Below are 23,751 nucleotides of genomic sequence, written 5' to 3'. Positions count from 1 at the left end.
CTAGACTGCTGGCATTCGCGAAAACTAAGCTAGTCACGTGGCGCAACATGAAATCAGCAGCTATCAGCTGGCGGCGAACGCCGAAGGCTGCTCATACGCCTTTTACAAACAACATTTCTCGAACAATAAACGAACTAAAGCATGAAGGTGTATCAACGATGTCGTCATCAAAAAACAAAAATATATCATAAAGCACTTTCCTTTTATCGCTTATCAAGCTGATAGAGCGGGCAGGACACCCCTCGAGTGGGCCGTTCCATGTTGCGCCACGTGACTAGCTTAGCTTCCGCGAATGCCACCAGTCTAGCACTCTCCGGAGAAAGCCGCACGCTCGCGCGTAATAGACAAGTTAAATTAGCACTGTACCTCAAGTAAAGTACATTTTTTTAGGGGCGCAGCTCCTTAGGGTCCAGCCTTTTTCGTCCGGCGTCCGTGCTCACATCGACTGCCATCCCATCTGTCTTCTTAAAAAAAGAAAAAAAAAGTTTGCGCAGTCGACAGGATTCGAACCTGTGCGGAGAGACCACAATGGATTTCTAGTCCATCGCTTTAACCACTCGGCCACGACTGCGGGACGAGTAGAGGGCTCTGAGATATGGTAGTAACTCAAGAGCTGGGGATGTCATGGATAATATCTTGCAAGTAGCCACTAAAAAAAAAAAAAATCAACACCATCAGCGCTACCTATGAACAAAGTCAGTATCCTTAACACCATCAGAGCTTCGCCCCAATCAACATCATTCACCACGTGGAGATGCGGTAATTTTTTTTGTAACTTCCATGAAGTAGCGCATTAGATACAGCGTACCATAAATTCTTTCCCCCAACTGAGTAATACCAACTCTATGAAAGCCCGTGATTAGTCGAAGGGCTTAATTCAAACCAAAAGCTGAAGAAATAATCTGTTAGGCTCTACAATCTTCACTTAAAACTCGTCTTTAGGACACCATGATATGGAGTCTGCTAAAATGATTGTTTGAGACAACGGGTTCATTCAACTGTGTTGCAGCTGCGTAGCTAGGACACAACACGTGTCACAATGTACAGCCATGAAGACACTAAACAGCTCCACGCTAGTAGGCGATTTTTTTTTATTTTTTCTGTGGTTTTTGAGGAGCGCTGAAGTCGTAGTTTATGTTCGAACTAGCGCTGACGTCAGGACTCTTCCATTTGGAGAAGATAGGGGAGAGCCCCATCTGCTCCACATGCGCCGCTTCGAGAGTTCCCTCGCCTTTTCAATAATGCCGTGGTGACTCTGGCACAGATGATAACGGCAGTTCGCGTTGATGGGCTCCCCGCTATCTGCTCCAGATGGACTAGTCCTGACGTCAGCGCTTTTTCGAACGTAAGCCGCCCGTCAAGAGCTCATCATAAAAAAATTGAGAAGCCCGCTCGCGAGGGGCTTTTTAAGACCTACATAACTGCACCTAACTACAGCTTGAGGTTTCTCCTAATCATCGATAGCTGAGATATAAGAAATAACCTTGTTTAAACGCTTAAAACCGAAAGCGGCGTGTTGTCGCCTTGTAGGTAGGAAATATGAGCTCACGTCACATTGGTTTCTTGCTTATCGTCAGCACATATTTCGGTAAGTAAACATTCCCTCTCACGATCAGGGACCAAAACACTGTTATTCCCCAAAAATACAAACGCAATCTAGGATCGAGAGAAAAAGAAGATTACCTGGAGTATTAGCACGTAGACTTCGAGCAAAATTTACGTAGAATTATTTTTGAGTGGTTGGGACCTCCCGCACGTCTGGAAGATTCAGAATGTTTCGAAAAAAATACAAGGGTTTCTTTTGATGAGTCACTATCTAGTATCTACGAAATACAAAGTAGAATCGGTATCCGCTAATCTGCACGTCGTAACACTAAAACAATTGCCCTTTGCTGAAGTACACATTCAGCCCGAACCCGACCAACGCTACAACCCGATGGAGCCAGGCGTGCAGTGTCAAAAGTTCAAGGTCATGACTCTCGTCGTTTTAGTGAGTTTGAAAGCGCCGGCTAAATCAAATCATGCACAAAAGTAAGCGCAGGATCGCGTCTTATTAACCGTACGTGATTCATTTAGAAGGTGAAGACGCAAGTACTGCGTTACGGAATGAAAAATCGCCTTCGACCAGGACTGCTGTTCTGGGAAACGGAATTTTCGGAAAATCTGCCACATAAAAAAAAAAGACGAAAAAAGAAACGATGCGTAGTTTTAGCACAAAGCTGAGATGGAAGCGAAAAGGTCTAAGGGTTGATCCTTTGTTATTTGTGCTTGCCCTTCGACATTTGAGTTCTCAACATGCTTCCATGTTGTTCGATAAACTGTGTTGCCTCAACGCCTGAAGTCAGCTGCCTGGAAAATCCCTGGCTGCTAAATATTAAGATCCAATATGCTTTCACCTCCAGTGCAGAGTAAGAGAAAATGCGTAGAAATGTAAAAACAAAATGCTTCCGACATTCCTGGGCAAAAGCAGAAAGACAGAATTCATAACATATCTTCGTTATGAGTTTCCCCTCCGTCGTTTTAACTACTATATAGGGTGGTTCAAGTCACCAGGTTCGATCTAAAATGGACCGTAAAAAATTGACGCCTGCACGTAGCCATCTAAACCTTTCGTCAATGGTGCATTTCACAAGTCGGTTTTTTTTCTTGTAAAATTACAAAGCGTAGTTCTCTTTTAGTAAAACATAGGGCCAAGAAACTTGCCCGGGTCTACGGTGGCTGGCGACCCACCCAACCAAGTCCAGTATCTGGGTGTGTTTGGCGTTCGTAGCCATAGATGGCGACGGGAGCAGCGTCTGAAGGTGCAGCCGACCAGCGACAGATAACAGACGACACGCAGACGAAATCCGTTGGCCGCAAAAAGCGCCGCCGATATCCAGGCGCGTTTTTTTTTTTTTTTATTTTACTTTGAGTTTTGCTTTTATTGTTCGTATTTTTTTTTAACCTAAGGTACATTTCAAAAAAGATTATATTCGTTTTAATAAACCAAGGTGGTCGCGAGCCGTCGCGATAAGGAGGTAGCGCCATCTATCAATACGAACACCAAACACATCCCACTACTGGACCCCTGTTGTCTGCTTTGCTTCCCGCCGTAGACCCTGGCAAGTTTCTTGGCCTTATTTTTTACAGAAAGATAGCCTTGCTTTGTAATTTTACAAGAAAAAACCGACCCGTGAATTACACCATTGACGAAAAGTTTAAATTTCTACGTGCAGGCGTCGATTTTAACTGTCGATTTTAGATCGAGGCTGGTGAGTTAAACTACCCTATATTCTGCATTTTGCTCATTAAGGGAACCTGCAGTTTGAATATCAGTTGCCGAACATCAATACTTGAGTGTTAAAAATCTGACATCAAGTTCTTGGACAACAGTTAGCGTTAATTTTAATGCTAAGTTCCTTAGCCTATACCTATACTACGCTGAACAAAACGACTGAATTGGTACAGATACTAAAAATTTGTTAGGAAGGTCAGATATAAAAAATATATATATAGTGTTTCCCTCATCAATACAGTTAACCGCTGAAATCCTGGAATGACAAGCAGTGTTATTATTGCAATCATTAAGGGATCTTAAATTCAAAGACTTTGGGCAGACATGTTTTCGTGTTTTAAGTGGGACACCCCGTCCCCTTAAAACACAAAAATATGTTTGCCCAAAGTCTTTGAATTGATTAAAATATCAACCGAATTAATCGTTATCATTTTATCGATTAGTCATTTCATTACTAGGTTGCGTCGACGTCCATGCATATAATATCTAAAAAAATGTAAAAACTTACGTTTTCGGCGAAAAAAAAATTTGGGGGTTTTACGTGCCAAGCCGGCCATCTCGCACGGCCCAGAGGAGGACTGAGGATTAATTTGGACCACCTGGGGATCTTTTAACGTGCAACCGAAAGTTCGGTTACACGGCGCCCCCTCCGCAATAAGCCTCCGTCAGATTGCGGGAACCTCGACCGGGATTTGAACCACAACATGGGGATCCGTAGGCCAGTGCTAAAAAAAAAAAAGTCGTTATTGTTTATGCACCAGGAGTTTAGTCAGCCCGACCATGGTGGCAGTGTCACCCACAATAGATGATCAACTCAGCCAGTGCAGTACGACTGATAGCCTGGGGGTCTTTAACGTGCACCACGCACCACACGACCGCAGGCTGGTACGATGATCATTCAGATCGAACCGGGCGGGGCTGGGTATTGAACTTGACTTGCCCGAAACCGAGGCGACAAACCTAAAGAAACATCAATCCGCGAAAGACAAAGCAAAAGGTGACAGAAGGACAAAGACTCAACTTCTAATTCTTCTTACTATTTATGGCTATGCTATTCTTGGTGGAATACGTACCCCTCAAGAAACGAAAGCCATTGAAATGGTTCATATATCTATAACATGTTAACGTTGATAATCACGCTGGAATACAACCACGGGAAATGCTAAAGTGCCTAACCGTGGAAAGAAAACGGTGCCATCTCCTAAAGTTTATAAATATGGACCAAGTTGTAAAGGAAGCATTTTTTTTAAGTTCTCCCCAAACTTCCTAACTTTAAACCCAATCGATTATTTCGTTAAGAAATACTGATCACAACTAAAGCATTTATCGCTTAATCGGTAAATTAGGTCATCAATTACGCAGCCCTCGTTTTAACTCCTACCGCGTACTGCAAACATTCGGGTAGTTTTATTTTGAGTCAGGCAGTAGAATAATTTAGAATCTTTTTCACTTTTTTAATTGTGTATTGATATTTTATGACGTATACAGCGCGAAATTACACTTCATATTGAAACCTATTTAATTTTAAAGAATTAAAATTTCAAAGCAACGCGCGGATGCACGGCGGGGTTTTAGAGATCGTTGACTGTGACATTTTGACTAGCCCTCAATTCCAAACTATGGCCGACGAATCCTCAATACAATTTACGGTAATCTATGTATATTGTATTTCCGGTTAATAGGTAGTTTTGGTATATCGTTCAAATAACCTCGATAGCGATACCCGATACTCCGTTGATGCCTTAGCACAGGCATCTTATCATTATCGCATATCGTTATTGGAGGTATTGGAACGATCTACCGGATGTGTCAAGTAGCGTCCAGGCGATTTAAACCGAACGCAAAATTCACTTTCTGAACCTATTGCGCTACACTTTTGTGCAGCGTTCGGCAACAGTTGTTCATTTTTTTCTATAAAATATTCAAAGGGCAATTTTAAATGAGAAAAAAGTAAAAAAAAATGCTTAACTCTTATGAAAATGCAGCGAAGCCATTGGTCTTTAAACAGTAGGGCGCCCTATTGGTTTCAGACCGGTGGTTTCGCTGGGTTATCATAGGAGGTAAGACTTTTCTTCCTTTACTTTTCCTCGCGTAAGTTCGCTCTTTGCAATTTTTATATGAAAAATACACCACCTGTGGGCAACGCTGCACAAAATCGTAACGCGATAGGTTAAGAAACCGAATTTCGCGGTCGAAATAAAGAACGTGGCCGCTATTTGAGACAGCCGATACTAAAATTCAAATATAAGTCGCCCAATTGCATAAGCAGCACCCACCAATAAACATCCGTTTCCAGAAAATGTGGGCAAATAAGTAGCTATATAGGGGTCCGCTTTGTATGGTGGCAGGGGTCGCTGCAGCCACGGGCCTAAGCCTCCAGACATCTGTGTGTGGACCGATAAAAGAACATGCTATCGGAGGGAGATCTGCCCTTCCTCCTGTGTTGAAAATGTGTATACGGCCTATAGTCAAGGTTCAAATTTATATTTAAAAAACACATAAAATTATCATCGTTTTCTGAGACGTACCGACGAAAGGGAGTAGGAAAACAGCGACATATTGTTATTTTATCACCACCAGCACCACCACTACCGTCATCATCAGCTTCATGCTTCACATTATTTATGCTATTTATTCGTATATTTGCAATATTGTGGACCTTCCGCTCTACAGAGGGGTGAAAATATACACCGGGAATATTCATCCTGCACTCAAAACAATTTAACTAAACAAAATGATGCATTAGCAATATTGGAACATGCACTTAAGGAGTTAACTAAGCAGATGATTCATAAGAATGATTCAGAAGAGCGTTACAAACAGCAATGTACTTCACAAATATTGATTTACGCACCGAAGTGATTTAACTATATAATTCATTTAACCGGTTTCATATAAATCAAGATTACAACATTTGACAACTTGATCGGATAGATCAACCTAGTCAGTTATAGTAAAACACATGCAGTAACGAGTATTTAAAAACATCATTCCTGTACTGGAATGGAGCAATATTTCCTCGTATTTCGGGAGCGTGACGTGTACGATGGCAGGTACCATTCAGGATCAATCTTTGTGTGGCCATTTGCTATAAAATATACTTTTATTAATCTCGAAAACTCACATCATTTTTCATTGCTGTGACCTTTCACTGCAATGTTTCTCCCTGGTAACAAAACCCGAGACTCAGGAACACAGAAGGGGACTAACACAACTCAACGTCGTTGTGTTGTGTTCGTCCCCTCCTGTGTTACTGAGTCTCGGGTTCTGTTACCACGAATCATCACCAGCTCGCTCGCTTTTTAAGTATTATTGATGTTTCTCCCTGTTCTATTTATCATATCTTTATTTCTTAGCTCATAAATATCAGTATTATGTAATGAGGCGCAACGTAATATAATGTAAAACGTACTGAAACATATAAAATACACATACTTCACGAAAATGAAAAGCAGAAGCTACCAGAATAACAAATTCTGAGCTAAGCAATAAGCATCGCATTCAACTTAATTTTTAACTTAGTATAATAACAAAAGTACATTCAAGCCTTTCATGCTCTAAATTATTTACACATATCTCTACTCTTGTCTTTGGTGATGACATATGTTGATAGTGATGACAAAAAAACGCTCCTAATCAGACTAGACGTTACATTAATATTTACTGAGCACACAAGCTCAGAGCATAAATATCACTGTGCATTTTTTAAAAAATTTAACCTGCACCTTTGGTTAGCCCTTCATATATAGAACTTAAAGATTGTATAATTAAAAAGTCATTCACAATTATGAAAAAAATATGTCTTCGACCAATATTTGTCATACACTATACGCACAGGACGTCGCTGCATAGACTGTATTTTGGTTGCATTGGGTTCGCTGAGCAAACTCCATACAATCGAAACTCCATATTTAGATATATGATAGACAAGAATAACATAAACATGCATGTGTCACGCATAAAAACGTTTAGTTATACGAGTGATGAGTCCCAGCACTATAACTGCAGAGCTGCCAATGTGAGTGGCATGGTAGATCAATCAATCAATCAATCAATCAGAGTTTTACTGTGTTTCCCAAACAGCTTTAGGGGCCTTTTTAGGGTTACACTTCAGCTTATAAAACAGCACTGAACTAATCAAACTACACGGCAGTCCTAACCACAACACTATGCTTGAACGTTTTAAAAGGTATAAAAAAGTCCACGTGAGGATTAAAATACTTGTACATGAGCATCATCCGTGTCAGCGGGGGACTGGACTCTAGATAAGGGGGGTAAAAAAAAGGAGTAGACCTATTTTGTCGCTGGGGGACATCAATTGAGATTCTACTCAATAACATTGGGGAATCAAAAACAGAAGTGAACAACTTATATAAACACATCATGTCGCGAACTAGTCGCCTTGTTGAAAGAGGAAAAAGACGAAGAGTGCCGAAAAGAAGCACATAATCATAAAACAAACACTCCGTCCAATGTGGCGATGGTAGACGATTCTCACAAGTCGTCTCTGTATGCACTCCAACCTGAGCGCCTCACTAACACCCAAAAAATTCCCCACCGTAGAACAAAAGTCCAACCGTAATAGAACCAAAGCCTGAAAAAGGTTCAGTATACAGTTGTAATTCGCGTTCGACAGGGTTTCGCATCGCAAGTTACTGCACAAATTGAAGCAAGTGTTGGGCAATGATCGCCTACTGAGATGGATAGCTCGTACCTTACAAATCGTAAACAGTTTGTGTGCGTAGGCAATGCTGAATCAATAGAGTTACCTTTTCTTTCTGGAGTGCCCCAGGGCTCGGTACTCGGACCATTGCTCTTTTTGGTTTTTATCAATGACCTGCGAGTTGATAAGCCCTCGATACAGTGCCGTTTTTTTTTTTTTTTTTTTGCTGATGATTGTGTATTGATTTCAAATATATCTTGCGTATCTAACCAAAAATGCTTAGAGGAGAGTATTCAGATGATTTCATTACGGTGTCAAAAATGGCAAATGAATTTGAATGTCAAGAAATGTGTGCAGGTGTCGATTACACTGAAGAAGGTGCCTATCTTTTTTTCTTATTCTATTCATTCAAATGCCTTAGAAGTAGTTAATAAATACAAGTATCTAGGAGTTACTATCACGTCCAACTTAAGCTGGGATAGTCATATTGAGCAGACTGTCACAAAAGCGTCAAGTAAATTATGGTCCCTACCTAGGAAAATGTGTCACTGTACTCCTGCGACAAAGCTGACGGCCTATAGATCGCTGATTCCTCCTTTGCTGGAATAGGCTGACATTGTATGGGACCCGCACTCGCAATCGCTTATTGACCAATCGGAAGGCCTTAAAAAATCGCTTAGGTTTATTTACAATTCATACGGCAAAGATTCACACGTGTCACCATTGTATACCGCGTCCGGAGTGTCTATATTATCATGTTGAAGGAAAGTAAAGCGTTTGACATTTTTGAATAACATTATTCATAATAACGCTGGTTTAAATTTTGATGATTATTTGCAGTATAACGCGAATATCGCTACAAGGCAGAAGCACGAGAATTTGCTCCTTGAGGTCCGCCGCAGAAAAGATGTTTTTAAAAACTCGTTTTTTTCTCGTTCTGTTAGTGAGTGGAATGAGTTGCCACCAAGTGTGACGGCGATTGCTTCTACCGCTTTATTTGCGAGTGCAGTTGATGAATTGTTTTTTGTCACCAATGACTAAGCTACTTGTTTATTGTTGTTTGTTCATTGGACTCATTGATGGTTTCTGATGTTTGTCTATCATGCCTTGGCCCTCAAAAGTTGGCCGGCAGTATTCTCAAATAATTCCGGAAGTCATGGGTAATGCCTGCAATTATCCCCAGGATTCGCAAAGAATCACCAATAACCATTGAAACATGAAAGTTGAAGTTCAGGCGTGAATCGAACAAAATGCCAAGGTCACGCACAACAGAAGATCTTGAAATTTCAGAGCTGTCTAATGTGTAAGGATGTACAACATTTGCCTTATGGGAAAGAATAACGATCTTAGTTTTGTTGGGGTTTAAAACCAGCGAGTTCGCACAGCACCACAAATGAATTGCATCAATATCTTTTTGTAACAATTCGCAGTCCACAGGCGTGGGGATATTACGATAAATTTTCACGTCATCAGCATACTGGTGCATCATTGAGCCACACACACTAGTTACAAGATCATTTACGAAAATATTAAAAAGCAAAGGTCCGAGGTTCGACCCTTGGGGTATCAGGGTTCAACAGATAAAGGAATGATTTGCATCCTAAGTAGGAAACCATGGTTGAGCGTTCGCCAAGATAACTAGCAAACCAGTCGCAGAAACCCGAAGAAAGACCCATATGTAACAGCTTCGACAGCTATAATTTGTGATCTACGAGGTCAAACGCCTTCGAACAGTCAAAATAAATAGCATCAACTTGACCACCGGGACCAAACTATAGGTTTCGCGAACTACAAAAAGGTTGAAAGATTTCTTTCAACAGATCGTCCGTGACAAAAACCGTGCTGATTTGGACTAAGCGTCTGTTGAAAATGAAAACTCAGACGCTTAAAACTGACTTTTTCAAAAACCTTCGAAAAAACAGAAAGCAATGTAATTGGTCTGTAGTTATCAATACACGTGTAGCTTCCAGATTTGTGTGCTGGCACAATCAAAGCAGTTTTCCAGGCTGACAGACATGTACTTGTTATTAAGGACATGTTAAAAATGGGATACAGTACAGGAGCAAAGATATCAGAGCACCCTTTAACAATAAAAGCCGGGATCCCATCTTCCCCACATGACTTTTTGGGGGCAAGTTCTTTTATGGCCGAGACCACGTCATCAATAGTCAGTACGGGGATTGGCATCAGAAGGAATTTTCAGAACACAGGGTTGCATTGTTGGACTGGAGGACATTGGGGTTTCGTATTGATGAGAAGTGTTTTTTGCAAAGAGATTGCACAGACTGAATGAGTCAGAGACATGACCTGTTTGAGTCTTGAGACTTATATCATCAGCCATACTGGATGGCCTATTATACCTAACATATCCCCAGAGGCGGTCGGGACAGCGCTTAAGGTCAGGCTCAACAAAGACAGGCAGTTGGCCATTCGTCTCTTTTAATTAAACACTTCACGGTAGAGCGATACTCCTTAAATAAGGAGTGCCATTTGTCCAAGGCAGACTACTTACATCTTTTGTGATAACGCGATTTCAAAGTTAGTGCGTGCCGTAGATCACTTCAGAACCACCGAGGACATTTCCCCCGGCTACCACGTTTCATCGGTACACTCCCAGAAGTATAATCTTACACCCCTTGTCCCATAAATGGGACATCCCAAAATTTCAGTTCGGCGTACATCGTAGTGACGTCAAACCGACGTTCCCAAGATTCACAGGAGGCTCGATAGCCGAGTGGTACAACTTATTAAAATAGCAAAGGTATGTGTTATTGACTACAAAAAAAGATTAATCGGGATTTTCTTAGCCTTAGTGCAAAACCTCAGTGTTTTTCTTCCGCTGTCTTTTATACGTATTTTAGCGATTTAATTAAGCATATCTCACCGTTCTCAAGCACCACGTAAACGTTGAGGCCGTCTGTTCGACGGCAGCGCTTTGTACGTTGAAATTAACTTCTGGGGTGTCGAATATGGGACAAGTGGTGTAAGAATATACCTTTCTTTTTTCCGAGAGTGCATAAAGCGGTCCACAGCAGACTTTAAAAGATCTGTCAGCCGAGAGACGGCACTGTGAACATCAGCACACTTGTAAATAGTGTCCCGTTAATATTGCTCGAATGCGCATACAATCCGAGGTAGTCACCATGAGCGTAGTAAAACATCGGAGCCCGCGCATCCGATCTGACTGTAAAGGGAAATGAAACCACCGCTGAAAAAGACAGGCACCACTTGTCAACCGGAACGACTAGAAAGGCAACAACGCGGTGCGAGACCGCTCTGACGTTCGTTATGCACAGGTCCAGGACGTTACCGGTAGCATTTACAGCACGACTAATTTGTTGAAAACCATTAAAATTCAAGAAATTGAGTAGCTCCTGCTCACATCCAGTGCTTAAATCTGGACTGGACATGTTTAAATCCCAGTTAACTCCAGGTACGTTAAGGTTCCCTAACACTGAAACGTTCATGATGTAGAAAACCCGAGACAGCGGTAAAACCTGAGAAACTTGGTCGACCAAGTTTCTCTGCTTTTACCGCAGTGTCAGGTTTTCTACGTCATTATCAATGTCCACCAGCTCGCCTGCGCACTCACTTTTTTTTCATTAAAACGTTGTAATTACAAAAATCGGCCGAATTAGAGATGTGGCTGAGAGCATGACCAGATAAACCAGAAAAAAAAGAACACTTGAAATACATTCCGATATCACGAATCATTGGGCCAAGAGCAATAATCCTTCTGTAAGGTGAATAGTGTCCCAGGATGGAAAGTATTAGACGCATGTAAAACTTAAAGTAAATGTTTTATGAGGCAATGTTGTGCTTCTAAAACGTTAAAAACGTACTACGGAGCTTGATTCCACGCACTAAAGGTTGGACAACTTTGCCCAAGCAGGCAGCGACCGCTCTTATTTTACAAGAGGCAACTTCAGGAACGTTCTACACCAAAACACACCCTGACAGCCGAGAATGAGAATTATATCACCAGCCTGTTCTTGGAACTCCTCGTGTGCGCTGTACAGAATAAGGTAATAACTATGAAGTACAAAATCATAGGATTGAACCGGGTGCTGGAACTGCCTTTCTCCGCATGGTAACTGAATGCATCGCCATTTTCGCCACGATCAGCGATAGGAAATAAAATTTCAGGTTTTTTCAGAACGACAAAAATTTTGTTTTAAAATGACTCCTGAAATTGCGGCAATTTATAAGAACGCCAGTTAAATTAAATAAAAAAAAAAACTTTTTTTATGTGGCGAAAACGAAAAAGAAAAAAAACGGCATAACTGCATTATCAAGCTGCACAGCAAAGCGGCGGCGCATCTCTTCAAGATGGCATCGAAGCCATCCTTCAAATTTATTGTCACGACTCATTTCGCTCATCCTAAGACGTGTCCAGAGCAGGAAGAAAACTATGTTCTGCACCGAATGCAGTGTATCTCAATCAAACACAAGCGTTTAGTGACTTTGTGATTACGGTGCTAGTCAAGGGCAAGAACCGTGACGAAATCGATGTTCACAGGCAGACTGGCTAAATAAGTGCCTGTGACAACTTGTGATGCTTTCCAGCCTGCATTCCATCAATGTTTTTGCCCGGAACATTCTAAATGCGTGGGTCGTCCAGATTTTCGTAACTGGTGCGAGTTGCAACAATAAAAAATTCTCTAGCTAGTGCTGCGCGTCTTGGTCGTCTCGGTCCTTTGTTGGTCTATACCAAAACGTAATCGACAAAAAAGACTACTTGAAGCTCTGCACTTTTTTCACCTATTACGTCGAAGCTGAATACATTTTTTGTGATTATCTTCTTATTACGTTACTAGAGCCTCGCACACTAACTCCCGAGTGTGCGATGCAAAATTAAAATGAGATACCCAGAAACCCGTTGCTGGTGCCTTGAAGTCGCTGACGCAAATATTCAGGAATGTATTTGGAAAAGTATTTAAAGGAGACCAAATACATTTCGTTGTATTTGTATCTTGTACTTAAATGCTTTTTGGAAATGTAAGTATATTTGTAATTAAATACATTTTGACAAAGTATTTTGTATTTGTATTTCATTACATATGTCCACGTATTTTGCCCATCTCTGTATATATATATATATACATATATATATATATATATATATATGAGTTTATCGACGATGGTTCTGGAAGTTTGTCGGATTCTTGCATATGACTTGTGTTCCAAACAAATTCCCTCTTGAAGGTGTCTGCATGAACGATGCTCAGGTCTTCGCAGCATACTTTGAACAACATATGACTGATGACTTTTGATGAGTTAAAAATTTCCACCTTCCTCTCCATGTGGGTAGTCGCTCAAGAGATAACTGCATTTCAGACATGTACAAATTACTCAGAAAATGTAGTTAAGTTAAGTTACTGAGTATCGACGCCAAAAAGTAATTATAGTAGAGTAGAAATCACGCATTTATAATAGTAATTGAGTAAAGTACTAACTACTTTAAAAAGTAGTGAGTTTCTTTGAAGTTACTTTCGAAGTTACTTTTTTATATTTTTGTGGTAGCAAAATGAACAGCAGTTTTGATCCGTGAAAAACCCTGCGAGCCTAGAATAAATGCAGTCACTTTATGGCTTGTGTTTTCACGAAAATAGTTCGTCCGCCCGCAGAAGCAATTGTTTTTTAAAGTTCTCGATAGAAGAGTTCTCCCCTTTCCCTCCTAAACACGTCCCCAGCCAAGCTAAAAAGATGTTCCACCGACGCGCTTGATGGAACGGCGGCGTTGAATTTGAGAAACAGGCTGCGCGGGGTCGGGTAAGCATGTGAGGTTTGCCTCGGCTAGAGGGTCTTCTGTAACAAACTCTCCTTTTTTTTCTTCGGCAACCTGAGATTGTTATCACTGGCCCCTCTTCATTCCACGACGTTCCGGGAGTACGCTGAGCGAGTACGTACACCTGACCGTCAAGGGTTCAAGTCTCGCGCCGTGACGATGAGATCATCCGGACGACTGCGCGTCTCGTTGCAGTGCTAGTGCTACGATACTGAAAAAAAAGATTTTTTTTGTATAACAGAAGACGAAACGAACTATACTTCGCCGCTGACGCCGGGTCCAACAGGGCGGATGCTGCCCTCCCAGGTGTTACTCGTAACCCCTGCCGGCGACTACGGTATCGTGACGAGCCTGACGCGCCTGACAAGGAAATCGTTTTAAACAAAGATCAGGTCTCCCTGGCGTGGAAGGTCGGAAGGACGCGAAAAATTACGTGAACAAGCATCGTCGCTCGTACAATTGCAGCTGGAAGCGAGAACGTACTCCCATGAACGGATTATCCGTGTCTGTGTTTGTCCGCGGGGGAGTCCGGCTTTGAAAGGGCGTATGCGCTGACGTCGAGGCGACCATAGGAACAGGCGCCCAGCTGCGAGGTCATTCCAGTGGTGGCTCCCCAGGAACCCCCAAACCGCTTGAGTCAGAACTCACTAAAGGCAGACAACATGAAGACAACGACCCTCGGAGTGTCCCCGTCTTTCACGGTTGCAGCTGGAGGCGCGGCGCCTGCGTGGATTACCAGATTAGGTCAATATCTGACCAAGGCTTGTTAAGCATCACCTCCCGCGTTCGTGCGCGCCGGTGTTATGTTTTAGCTACTCGTCACCACGTTGGCCCAAGGACGCCTTTGATGCAGTTTCTACGTCTGGCGAGTATAAGTGCGTGGGAACGGAATGTGAGCAAGCCCCTTGTTCGGGAATGCCCACTTCATCTGCTGGCGTCTTATTTATTTCTGCGCTCACACTTTCGTGATGAGCAAAATTAGCACCAGATCTCTAAAGTAGTTAGTAGTTTGAGTAGAAGTTACCTGAACAACGTAGTGAAATTAAACTACTAATTACCCAAATAAAGTTGTAATCGAAAGTTACCAAGTTACCCGGAAAAGTAGTTTGAGTAGAGTAGTTGAACTATGTATAAATCTGCTGCATTTACACAGAAACGTCCTGTCTTGATTTTCCAGCCTGTTAGTGCAAACGTGATTGTATCTGCCAATTGCAAGCTGAAGAGAGGTGCCTTTTCGAGATCGTATTTGCTGACCTCTAATGAAGTCCAGAATACTCCTGCTTTCTGCATTTATTGGCAGAATTAAAACAAAATTAATACGCTATAGTACGGTCGCCACTTTGGTATTCTTATGCATCTGACGACATTTGAGCACAGTCGGCACTCAGATTATCTAACGTAGAAAATCTAAAATAAAAATGACTGAATCCAATAACAGTAAAAAAGATACGTACTGAAGATGCCAACAAAACCATGACGTCAATGCCCACGTCACACGCAACTAAAGTCTTAAATCATATCGCACAATTGTTGTCTTACCAAACTTAAAAGTTGCGCGCCAATTAAAAGAATAGTAATATATCGCGTTTTTTTATTACTTTGACTTCGGCGTGCCCTCCCGCTGGTGTAAGGTCAATAACACACCCACAATATTCAGTAACGTGTGCGGGATCGGTGGCCGAGCTGAATTTGGCCACCGATTCCCCTTGTTTCTAGCATTGTGGGAGAGCTCTTTTTTCCGAACTTGCCCTTTAACAAAGCTGTACTTGAAAGTGTATCCAAACACATTTGAGACCTACACTGGAAACTCCCTTTGCGCGCGGCCGAAAACTGATCGCAGTGCCCCTGGTGAGCCTGGAGTCTCTGCTAGCAGACAAACTCCTCGAAATGCATTGGCTTTGCCTATCTCCGCCCGCACGAGGGAAACAAAAAAATAACACCACGATAGTTTTTTTTTTCTTATTGCGAAAGCATTAACTTCTCCATGGAGCTGAGCCAACAACGCGTGTAACCAAACAAAAAAACAAAAAAAAAAAAACGCGCAAGAAATGACGATTATTTTATTGGCTGAGCAAAACAGCTCCTAGGTAGCCATTGGCGGCCTCTGCACGAAAGCGTGCGCTCGGTCGCCGCTCGCTCTCGCGTCAGGCGTTACCGGAGGGGGCTGCGGCCTCTTCGCGAGAGCGTTCACTCGGCCGCCTGCCGCAACCTCGGCAGTAGCGCAACGTGGCCGTCCACATCAGTACAGCGCAAACAAACTAAGGTAGCGGAAGAACGACATTTATGCGTTCGCATTCACAACTTATAAGAAGCGTTTGGGTGTCCTCGGAATTTTTTTTTTGCTCGCATTGTTTGTTAAAAGGTATTTAATTTTGTGAGCGAAGGATCACGTACTTTTTGCGAAAAAAATGTTTTTCTTGGCTCTTAAGTAGATTTTTTTAGCCAATAAATCATTCTAATATCAAAATTTATTCAAGAAATGCGAACCAAAAATGTATCTTTGCTTATTTGTTTTTGTTAATTCTAATTTAAACATTTAAAGCTCACAAAATTTAGCTATGGCTCAAATCTAGTGTTCGGATCATTGAATACGCCCTACTTTTGATGTTGGCATTACCGCTTTTATGAATAGCTTGGTCATATCTGTTTTACCGAAAACAAAATCGGCTAATTCTGCCGACACCCATCGCCAGCTATAAAAATAAAACGCCGCATAAACCCTATGACAATGTATTAACTACCACGATGTCCATATGCTGCGTGGAGGAGAGTGTGCATATAAAATTTGAGGTCAATACAGAAATGAACGTACACGTAGACTTAAACGAAAAACAAACGGAGTGTGAAATAATTGGCACTTTCACACACCCGAAAAAAGAGAGCGTTATAACGGAAATGAAAAGGAAACTCGTTTGCAATAATACACTCCCCACCTTAAGTAGATGTCTAACTTTCCTTGCGCGTGATAGAGGCAAGCATTTGGAGGAAGGTCTCACTCTGAGTTCGTTTTTCTGACTTTATTTTACTTTTTTTCATTTTGTTTTTTATGAAACGCCGCGGCGCCCTGGCGACTTTTCTGCGCCTGATTTTCTGTTTTTCTTTTTCTGAGTTGTTATGCGTGGGCCCCCTGTTAGAGCCATCGGGCAGTTTATTTTTATAATTGTTTTGTTTTGTATGCTTCGACTCTTTCTCAACCACTTTGTTGCTTACGGCCGGTTCACACGACGGAGTGATCCACGGACGGATTGATCACGTCACGACATGTCCGCGGTTCGCCCGTATCCCAGGCGCATCCACACGAGGAAGACGACGATCAAACGCTAGCGGGGACGAACCGAACCTTCTCGCCAACCCATAGTGCTGCGAAACTCTAACCTCGCAGCGTGGCACCTTTGTCCAAAAGAGAAATCACCGTTTGCTTCGGCGATAAGGAATCGTAGCCACTGTTACGCACAGATCGAGACAAACACCGTGATAGGCTTCGCGCGAAGTGCCACTAGGTTTACTAACCCAAGTCATGACCGTGACACAACCATGGTCCTGCTCGAGAAGAGTTCGGCGTAGAAGCGACGAAGTTCTGGACTCGCGGAGGGGCGTTCGGAGATTCCTTCTCGCACTCTGCGCTTCTGCATAACGCTTCAGTACACCACAGCCACAAGTAAAGGGCTTGCTCGGTGAAAAGTTCATTGGACGTGAAAGAATTATCGCGGCGTGCTAGACGAGTATTGGCGGAAGCTTTTTTCACGGACCCGTAGGAGTACCAAACCAGCGTCGCCTCAGCCGGGCAAGGTTTCTGCAGCTCCTTTCACGTGTGGAGACAAGAATCGTGCGACAAAATAACCCACCGGGAACGCACGATATGCAACGTGACTACCTCCTCCTATATAGGACTGGTGCTTTGTCCGGGACGGTGCATCCAAACAGGGATGAATGGACGTATTGTGTCGTTAAGTTTTGGTCACTGCAAATATGTAAATGAATATTTTTTTGTCAGATTGATATGCTGCTCTTAATTTCAATCAATGATCTGGGGAACTCAGCGCTGGTCCTGCTTATGCTAACATCTTCACTTTCAACGTTTCATTGCAATAAAGATTTGTTCTCTCTCTCATCCTGTTCCATCGTCTCACTGCCCTAGACTTCTTAAATGATCCGTCACTCGGGAGGGTCATGCTGCACTCTTGAGTTGTAGAAATGTAGCCTGGAAGGTACGGTATATGGGACGCGGCCCGCCGTACTCCTACTCCTCGATAACTCTAGGCATGTCCATACGGCCGCTGTAGGTTTGTGTTTCAACAAAGGCTGTCACGAAGGTGAATAAGGGCTATCCGGGAGCGTTGACTTTATTTTTCTGCAGTGCTGAGAAGACGCGGCGATCAAAACGAAACCATGCTACTCCCCTCCATGGCTAGGGTAAGGTACTGTCTGGGACAAAATCCTCCAGGACACGCGAGCTCCGACTGAAACGCATTGCTCTGCCATCTGCCGACGGGTCGCTTGGTTTCGAGATTACTGAAAAGCGCATGCGCGTCCTACTGTGCCTGCAAACACGTGCGCTTTCCCGCTCTTCTGCGGCGCGGCGCCTAACTCGGAATCGGGCGCGTGGTACCGCTTCGGAGATAGCGCTTACTGACATGGCACCTATAAAGCAAGAAGTCACGGCAGTTCAACTGGGCGATACGCTGTACTAATTATGAAGCAAGGTCCGCTGACCTTGCTTTATAACCAGTACGGCTTATCGCATTTCGGAGCAACGCCTGGGGCGTTGCTCCGAAATGCAGAGCAACGCCCCAGGCGGTATCTCGAGTTTCGGAATGTGTAGCAGGCGCTCGTCAGCCGCCAGCGCTATCTCCCAAGCGGTACCACGTGCCCAATTCCTAGTTAGGTGCTGTGCCGCAGAAGAGCGGAAAACACACAGATGCTTGCAGGCAGAGTAGGAAGGGCGTGCGCTTTTGTGAAACTCGAAACCAGACGACTCTCCGGCAGATGGCAGAGCAATGCGTTTCAGTCGCAGCACGCGCGTCCTGGGGACTTTTGTCCCCGACTGTACACCCTACCACGTCCCAAAGATACCCCATCATGCAGCACACGCAGTGTTGCTTGGGGGGAATTTCGGAAGTAGCCTATTCCTATTACAAAATTTCGCTACTCTTTTCCTTTTCTTCTCTGAACTGAAACTAAACGGGAACTCATTGGTTCCACAAATAAATTTTCCTATTATTATAAAAACCGAATTAAATAAAGATGCGCACTGTCTACGCATGAAAGATGTGGGAAGAAGCAATATGGCGGATGCGAATATCATGATGATGATAGCTGGCAAGAGCTTTGCATGCGGCATATAGAGGGAAAGATAAGTGACTGTCTCTATTGCTTTGGTGTCACTAACCGCCTCAGCGCAAAAAGTGGCTTTAGGCGTTATTTCGTTCCCATTTGAACCGTTTGTTGAAATTTCAAATAGAAGAAAAGTGCAAGACGTGCCACAACCATATCAAAAGGACAGCTTTAAATGAAATAACATTCAATCACCACAGAAAGAAGGAACTGCAATGTCCATCACAAACACCGAGAAATTCCGCGGAAACGCACTCTGCGTTCATTGACTTTATCCGTACTGTCAAGATCAATCAATCATTTTTTTTTCTGCCAATAACACGCATCTCGACTGAGCACGTAGACAATTAAAGGGAGGGGCGACACTGAGAAAAATTGACGAGCTTCTCGGGTTATACAAGCCACACCTCTGTGCACTCTCCCCGAACGGTTTATGAAGCAAGCCTGCAAGCAGACGATGTAACAGCAAGTTCCATGCCTAAAAGAAGTTAACCCCGTCTGCGCCATAATTATTCTACGACTTTCTCGCCTACATTTCCCAATTCTGCTTTATGATGAAGATCCCTGTGAAGTCAACTAAACTTATGGCAACTAGGTTACCTAGGGGAAGTCATTTGTGTAGGTGGTGAAGGGCCATTAAAGAGATCACCGCGGAATTCGATTTTTACTAAGAAAGATCTAAGCGAGTGGACTACATTTCTATTATTTCTTAAGAAAACACAACTTCATCACTTGCTTCTCAGCTTGTCATATATTTGAGAAAATAGTTTGTTTACGTCTCGAAATGTGTTGCTTTCTATTCAGGTTCATGTATATTGAAAGTGATTTGAGTGCTGCTCAAAATGCGTTCCAAGGTTTTGTCCTATGCAATTGTGTTTTAGTGCACGGGTCCCATTAGAGGGACAAACGGAAATAGAGGAGAGCGACAAGCCTCAAACTAGAGTCTTTCGCAATTCGGCCGGCTCCGTGGAATAAAGGACGGCTATGCTGAAACGCGAGCATCATGCATGCGAGGGTGTCTTTGGCCGGCTTGCGATCACTCGTGCTTACTTCACGAGCACCGAATCACTAAACGCCTGCCAAAGGTATCATCGCGAGCACCGTGCATGTGTTTTAGCATAGCCTCCTCTATACTCACAATGCCTGGGAGCTCGACGACGGAGCCATAAAGTGTCCGGTCGCAGATTTGGACCGCGAGGATCTTGTATCACAGAGCATCAAAGAGCCATTTCTCGGGGAACCTGGACGCCAGCGCACAGCCTGCAGTAGCGGCGAGGACCCGAAACACACTTGTTAGCTCCGGACAAGTGTGTTTCGGCGTCTCGCAGCAGTCACGTGGCTCACATTTCACCCGTTGTCCGCCGCTCCCCCTTACCCATTTCGACGGACGCTTCTCGCGGCGATCAGCCAGGCTTTGTGAGTATATAGGAGGATATGGTTGGATGCATGTCACTGTCGTTTGTTTCTTTTTTATTGCTCTAGTGGGACTCGCGCATAAGGTACTCATGCAACGCACTAAAGTTCATGCGAGCACAATCAGAGCTCGCAAATGGTGAGCTCATTATTAACACATTTATATATATGCCGTCAATCATGGGCTCAAAAAAAAGCTGAAACGGAAAAACAAATAAATGTTAAGAGTGCCTTGATGGGCACGTTTTGCAAAATAATGTTTCTCCGAAGAAAATGTAGTACTTAGAAGGGTCGAGGGAATAAAATATGCATTAGATTACAGGGCGTGACCAAACTTATTTTGTTCACTTCTACACTGCCTTAAAATAATCTGATATGAGATGCCCACTACTAGGACAACGCAACAGAAATATTTCTCTATTGAGATATGCTCTTCGTTCATCTCAAAAATATTTAACTTCCCTATATAATTTCCTACAGAAATTATTCTCATTAACGGAATATAGCTTTGATCTTTGTTTATTTATTAGATGTTATATCGCCGCAAAGCCCACTAATATACGTTCAATTTATAACATAAATGAATGTAAGTAGAAGGATTTAATCAAGACAGGACTATAGTTCGTAAGAAAGCGATGCAATCCTTCTCATTGAGTCTCGTTATATTCTCTGGACTTATTATTTATTTTTTAGACGGGAATGATTTGAGTATTCTAGCGAAGCTGAATTTCTTTGAAAGCTATGAAAGTGAACTGATCAACCTCAGCCCAATAAACTTTTCTAAACTATTTATTTTGCTTAAAAAGTAGTTAATAATAATTATTATTACCGCCTATATACCCTCTTATGAAAACGGTTATTTCCTATTTTTCATTTACAGAGGGGGCATGCTCGAAATACACAAACGGGGAGAAAGATAATTTAATGAAGATATGTGGACGACGTGGAATACCGGATACAGTTTCTGAGCGAATTATTAACGGCACAAATGCAACTCCGGGCCACTGGCCGTGGATGGTGGGGCTGTACACTAAGGAAGATCAATTCCATTGTGGGGGCGTTTTACTTAGCAACCAGTATGTCTTAACTGCTGCTCATTGCTATGGGTATGTATTTTTGAGAACAAATATAAAGTTACGAGATCAACTGTTACGTTTCGGGATTTCACATTGGTTAACTTGGGTTTATAAAAGTCGAGTTCGTGACGACGTACTATCTTGATCACTGCTAGCGAGAACGTCAGTGCGCGTGCTCTTAAGTACTACGAGAGCACTCTACCAGCCCGGCAGACAACTGAAGAGCGTCCGAATCGCTATACTGCAATCCTGCCATGCCGAATGCTCTGATAGCGTGTGATGCCAAACGCTCACCTGTTCCCGCTAACTGTGATTAGGACCGTACGCAGACGGGGCAGACAACTTTTGGGGCTGCGTTTACTTAATCCTTTACGGAACACTTCAAAATTTCAGTTAATGTTTTCATAAACTGGAAAATAACCACTGCTTCAAGTCGTTACAACAATTGACTGAAAGTAAACATCTTCGACAGAAATCTGTCTGGTTTGGGGAACAATTCGAAAAAAAGAAAACTCAAACCAAAAGTTTAGAAACAACAGTTCCCAACGTTTCGGGGTCGACTTGACTCCTTCTTCAGGGGTGACTAAAAATGGAATGGGACAGCGCGAGCTTCGACCTCTCCTTCTTCTTCTACCGAGGTGATGTTTTCTGAACGTGACGCAGGCCATGGACGTAAATAGATGGTAAGGCCCCGAGGGACCTGTTAATGTTCCCCGGTGTATTCTGGACGTGCCACGACTCCAAGAACAGGCGTCTTCGAATATGTGGCTCCGTGTCTATCACGTGTGCTTTTCCGAAGTCGATCCGATGATCAAACACCTCGCAATGTTCCGCGACGGCGCTACGCTCGGGATCGAAATTGCGCACATCGTTCTGGTGCTGGCGCATGCGTTCGGGAAAAGATTTAGTTTCACCGATGTAGGCGGCGGGGCACTCTGCACACGGTATCTTGTAGACCACGCCCTCTGCTTTCTCTTTTGGGAGGCGATCTTTCGGCCTTGGCATGAGCCGTCCTAATGTTGACACTGGCTTGTGCGCCACTTGAATCCCTTCTTTTCGGAGCACGCGCGCCAGTGTCTCGCTCGTCCCTTTTACATAGGGGACGCTGATGCGCGCGATGGGGCGGGGCTGTGTGTCACCCGATGATCCATGGTTATTGCGCGTGCAGCACTGTCGACGGGCGACGCGTTGGACGAAACTCCTTGAATAGCCGTTTTTTTGGAGGTCAGCAAGTATGGTCTGATTCTCCTTTCTTCTGTCTCTTTCCGACGAGCAGATGGTCGTTGCTCTAGACAAGAGAGTAGAGACCACCGACGTCTTGTGACTCGTTGGGTGGTTCGAGTCATAATCAAGGTAGCGTCCGGTGTGTGTTGGCTTCCTGTAGACCGTGAACCCCAGCTTGTCTCCTTGCCTTTTCACCAGAGCATCGAGGAGCGGCAAGACTCCATCTCTCTCGTGTTCTACAGTGAAGTGGATGGCCGGTTCTATGGAATTCAGGTGTGCGAGGAAGTGGTTCACCTCTGATTTCTTCACGATGCAAAAGCAATCATCTACATAGCGCATGAACTCTTTTGGCCTGTTGGCGAAAGTGCTAAGCACTTTCTGTTCAACCACTTCCATGGTGAGGTTTGCCGTCGTGACCGAAATAGAGGCGCCCATTGCCGTTCCGCTGACTTGTTTGAAAAGCTCACCCTTGAAGCTGAAGTACGTACTGCCAAGGCAGAACTCGAGAAGGCGGCATAGCTCATCAACACTGAGGCTGGTTCTTGAGCCCAATGTTTCGTCTTTCTCGAGAACCTCTCTGGCTGCAGCAACTGCTAAGGGAACTGGCACGCTGGTAAAGAGCGACACAACGTCGAAAGACACAATCGTGTCATCATTGCTGAGTCTCACTTGCGAGGCACGTTCCACGAAGTGACCGGTGTTCAGCACATGTGTCGGCGTATTTCCAACAAGGGGAGCTATAGTCCGGTGTAGGTAATTTGACAGCGCACGGAGCGGGGAGGTCGTAAAGTCCACGATAGGTCTCAAGGGGATGTTAGGTTTGTGGGTCTTGGGTAGTCCGTAGAAGCTTGGCGCAGAGCCATTCCTGCAGATGAGATGCAAGTAAAGGGCTTTCGACTCTGGATATTGCTTGAAAATGTCGGACAACATCTTGTTCATGTTCCGCTGAATTTGGGACGTTGGATCTTTCTTAAGCTTT

The 23,751-nt window shown here is 43.5% G+C and overlaps 1 protein-coding gene across 1 annotated transcript in view; it reads left to right on the top strand.

Annotated features, from left to right (window-relative positions):
• The first annotated feature begins 1,539 nt into the window (after positions 1 to 1,539).
• Positions 1,540 to 23,751, top strand: part of LOC115323488 (enteropeptidase-like) — a 38,882-nt gene continuing 16,670 nt past the window's right edge. Inside the window, exons 1-2 of the mRNA XM_040219411.1 lie at positions 1,540 to 1,588; positions 21,353 to 21,578. Of these exons, the coding sequence (XP_040075345.1) occupies positions 1,540 to 1,588; positions 21,353 to 21,578 (275 nt within the window). The remainder of the gene's footprint in view (positions 1,589 to 21,352; positions 21,579 to 23,751) is intronic.

This window comes from Ixodes scapularis, unplaced genomic scaffold (genome assembly GCF_016920785.2).
Source record: "Ixodes scapularis isolate PalLabHiFi unplaced genomic scaffold, ASM1692078v2 PGA_scaffold1__304_contigs__length_218370807, whole genome shotgun sequence".
Taxonomy (NCBI): Eukaryota; Metazoa; Arthropoda; class Arachnida; order Ixodida; family Ixodidae; genus Ixodes; species Ixodes scapularis.
This window is presented reverse-complemented; position numbering and strand designations above follow the sequence as displayed.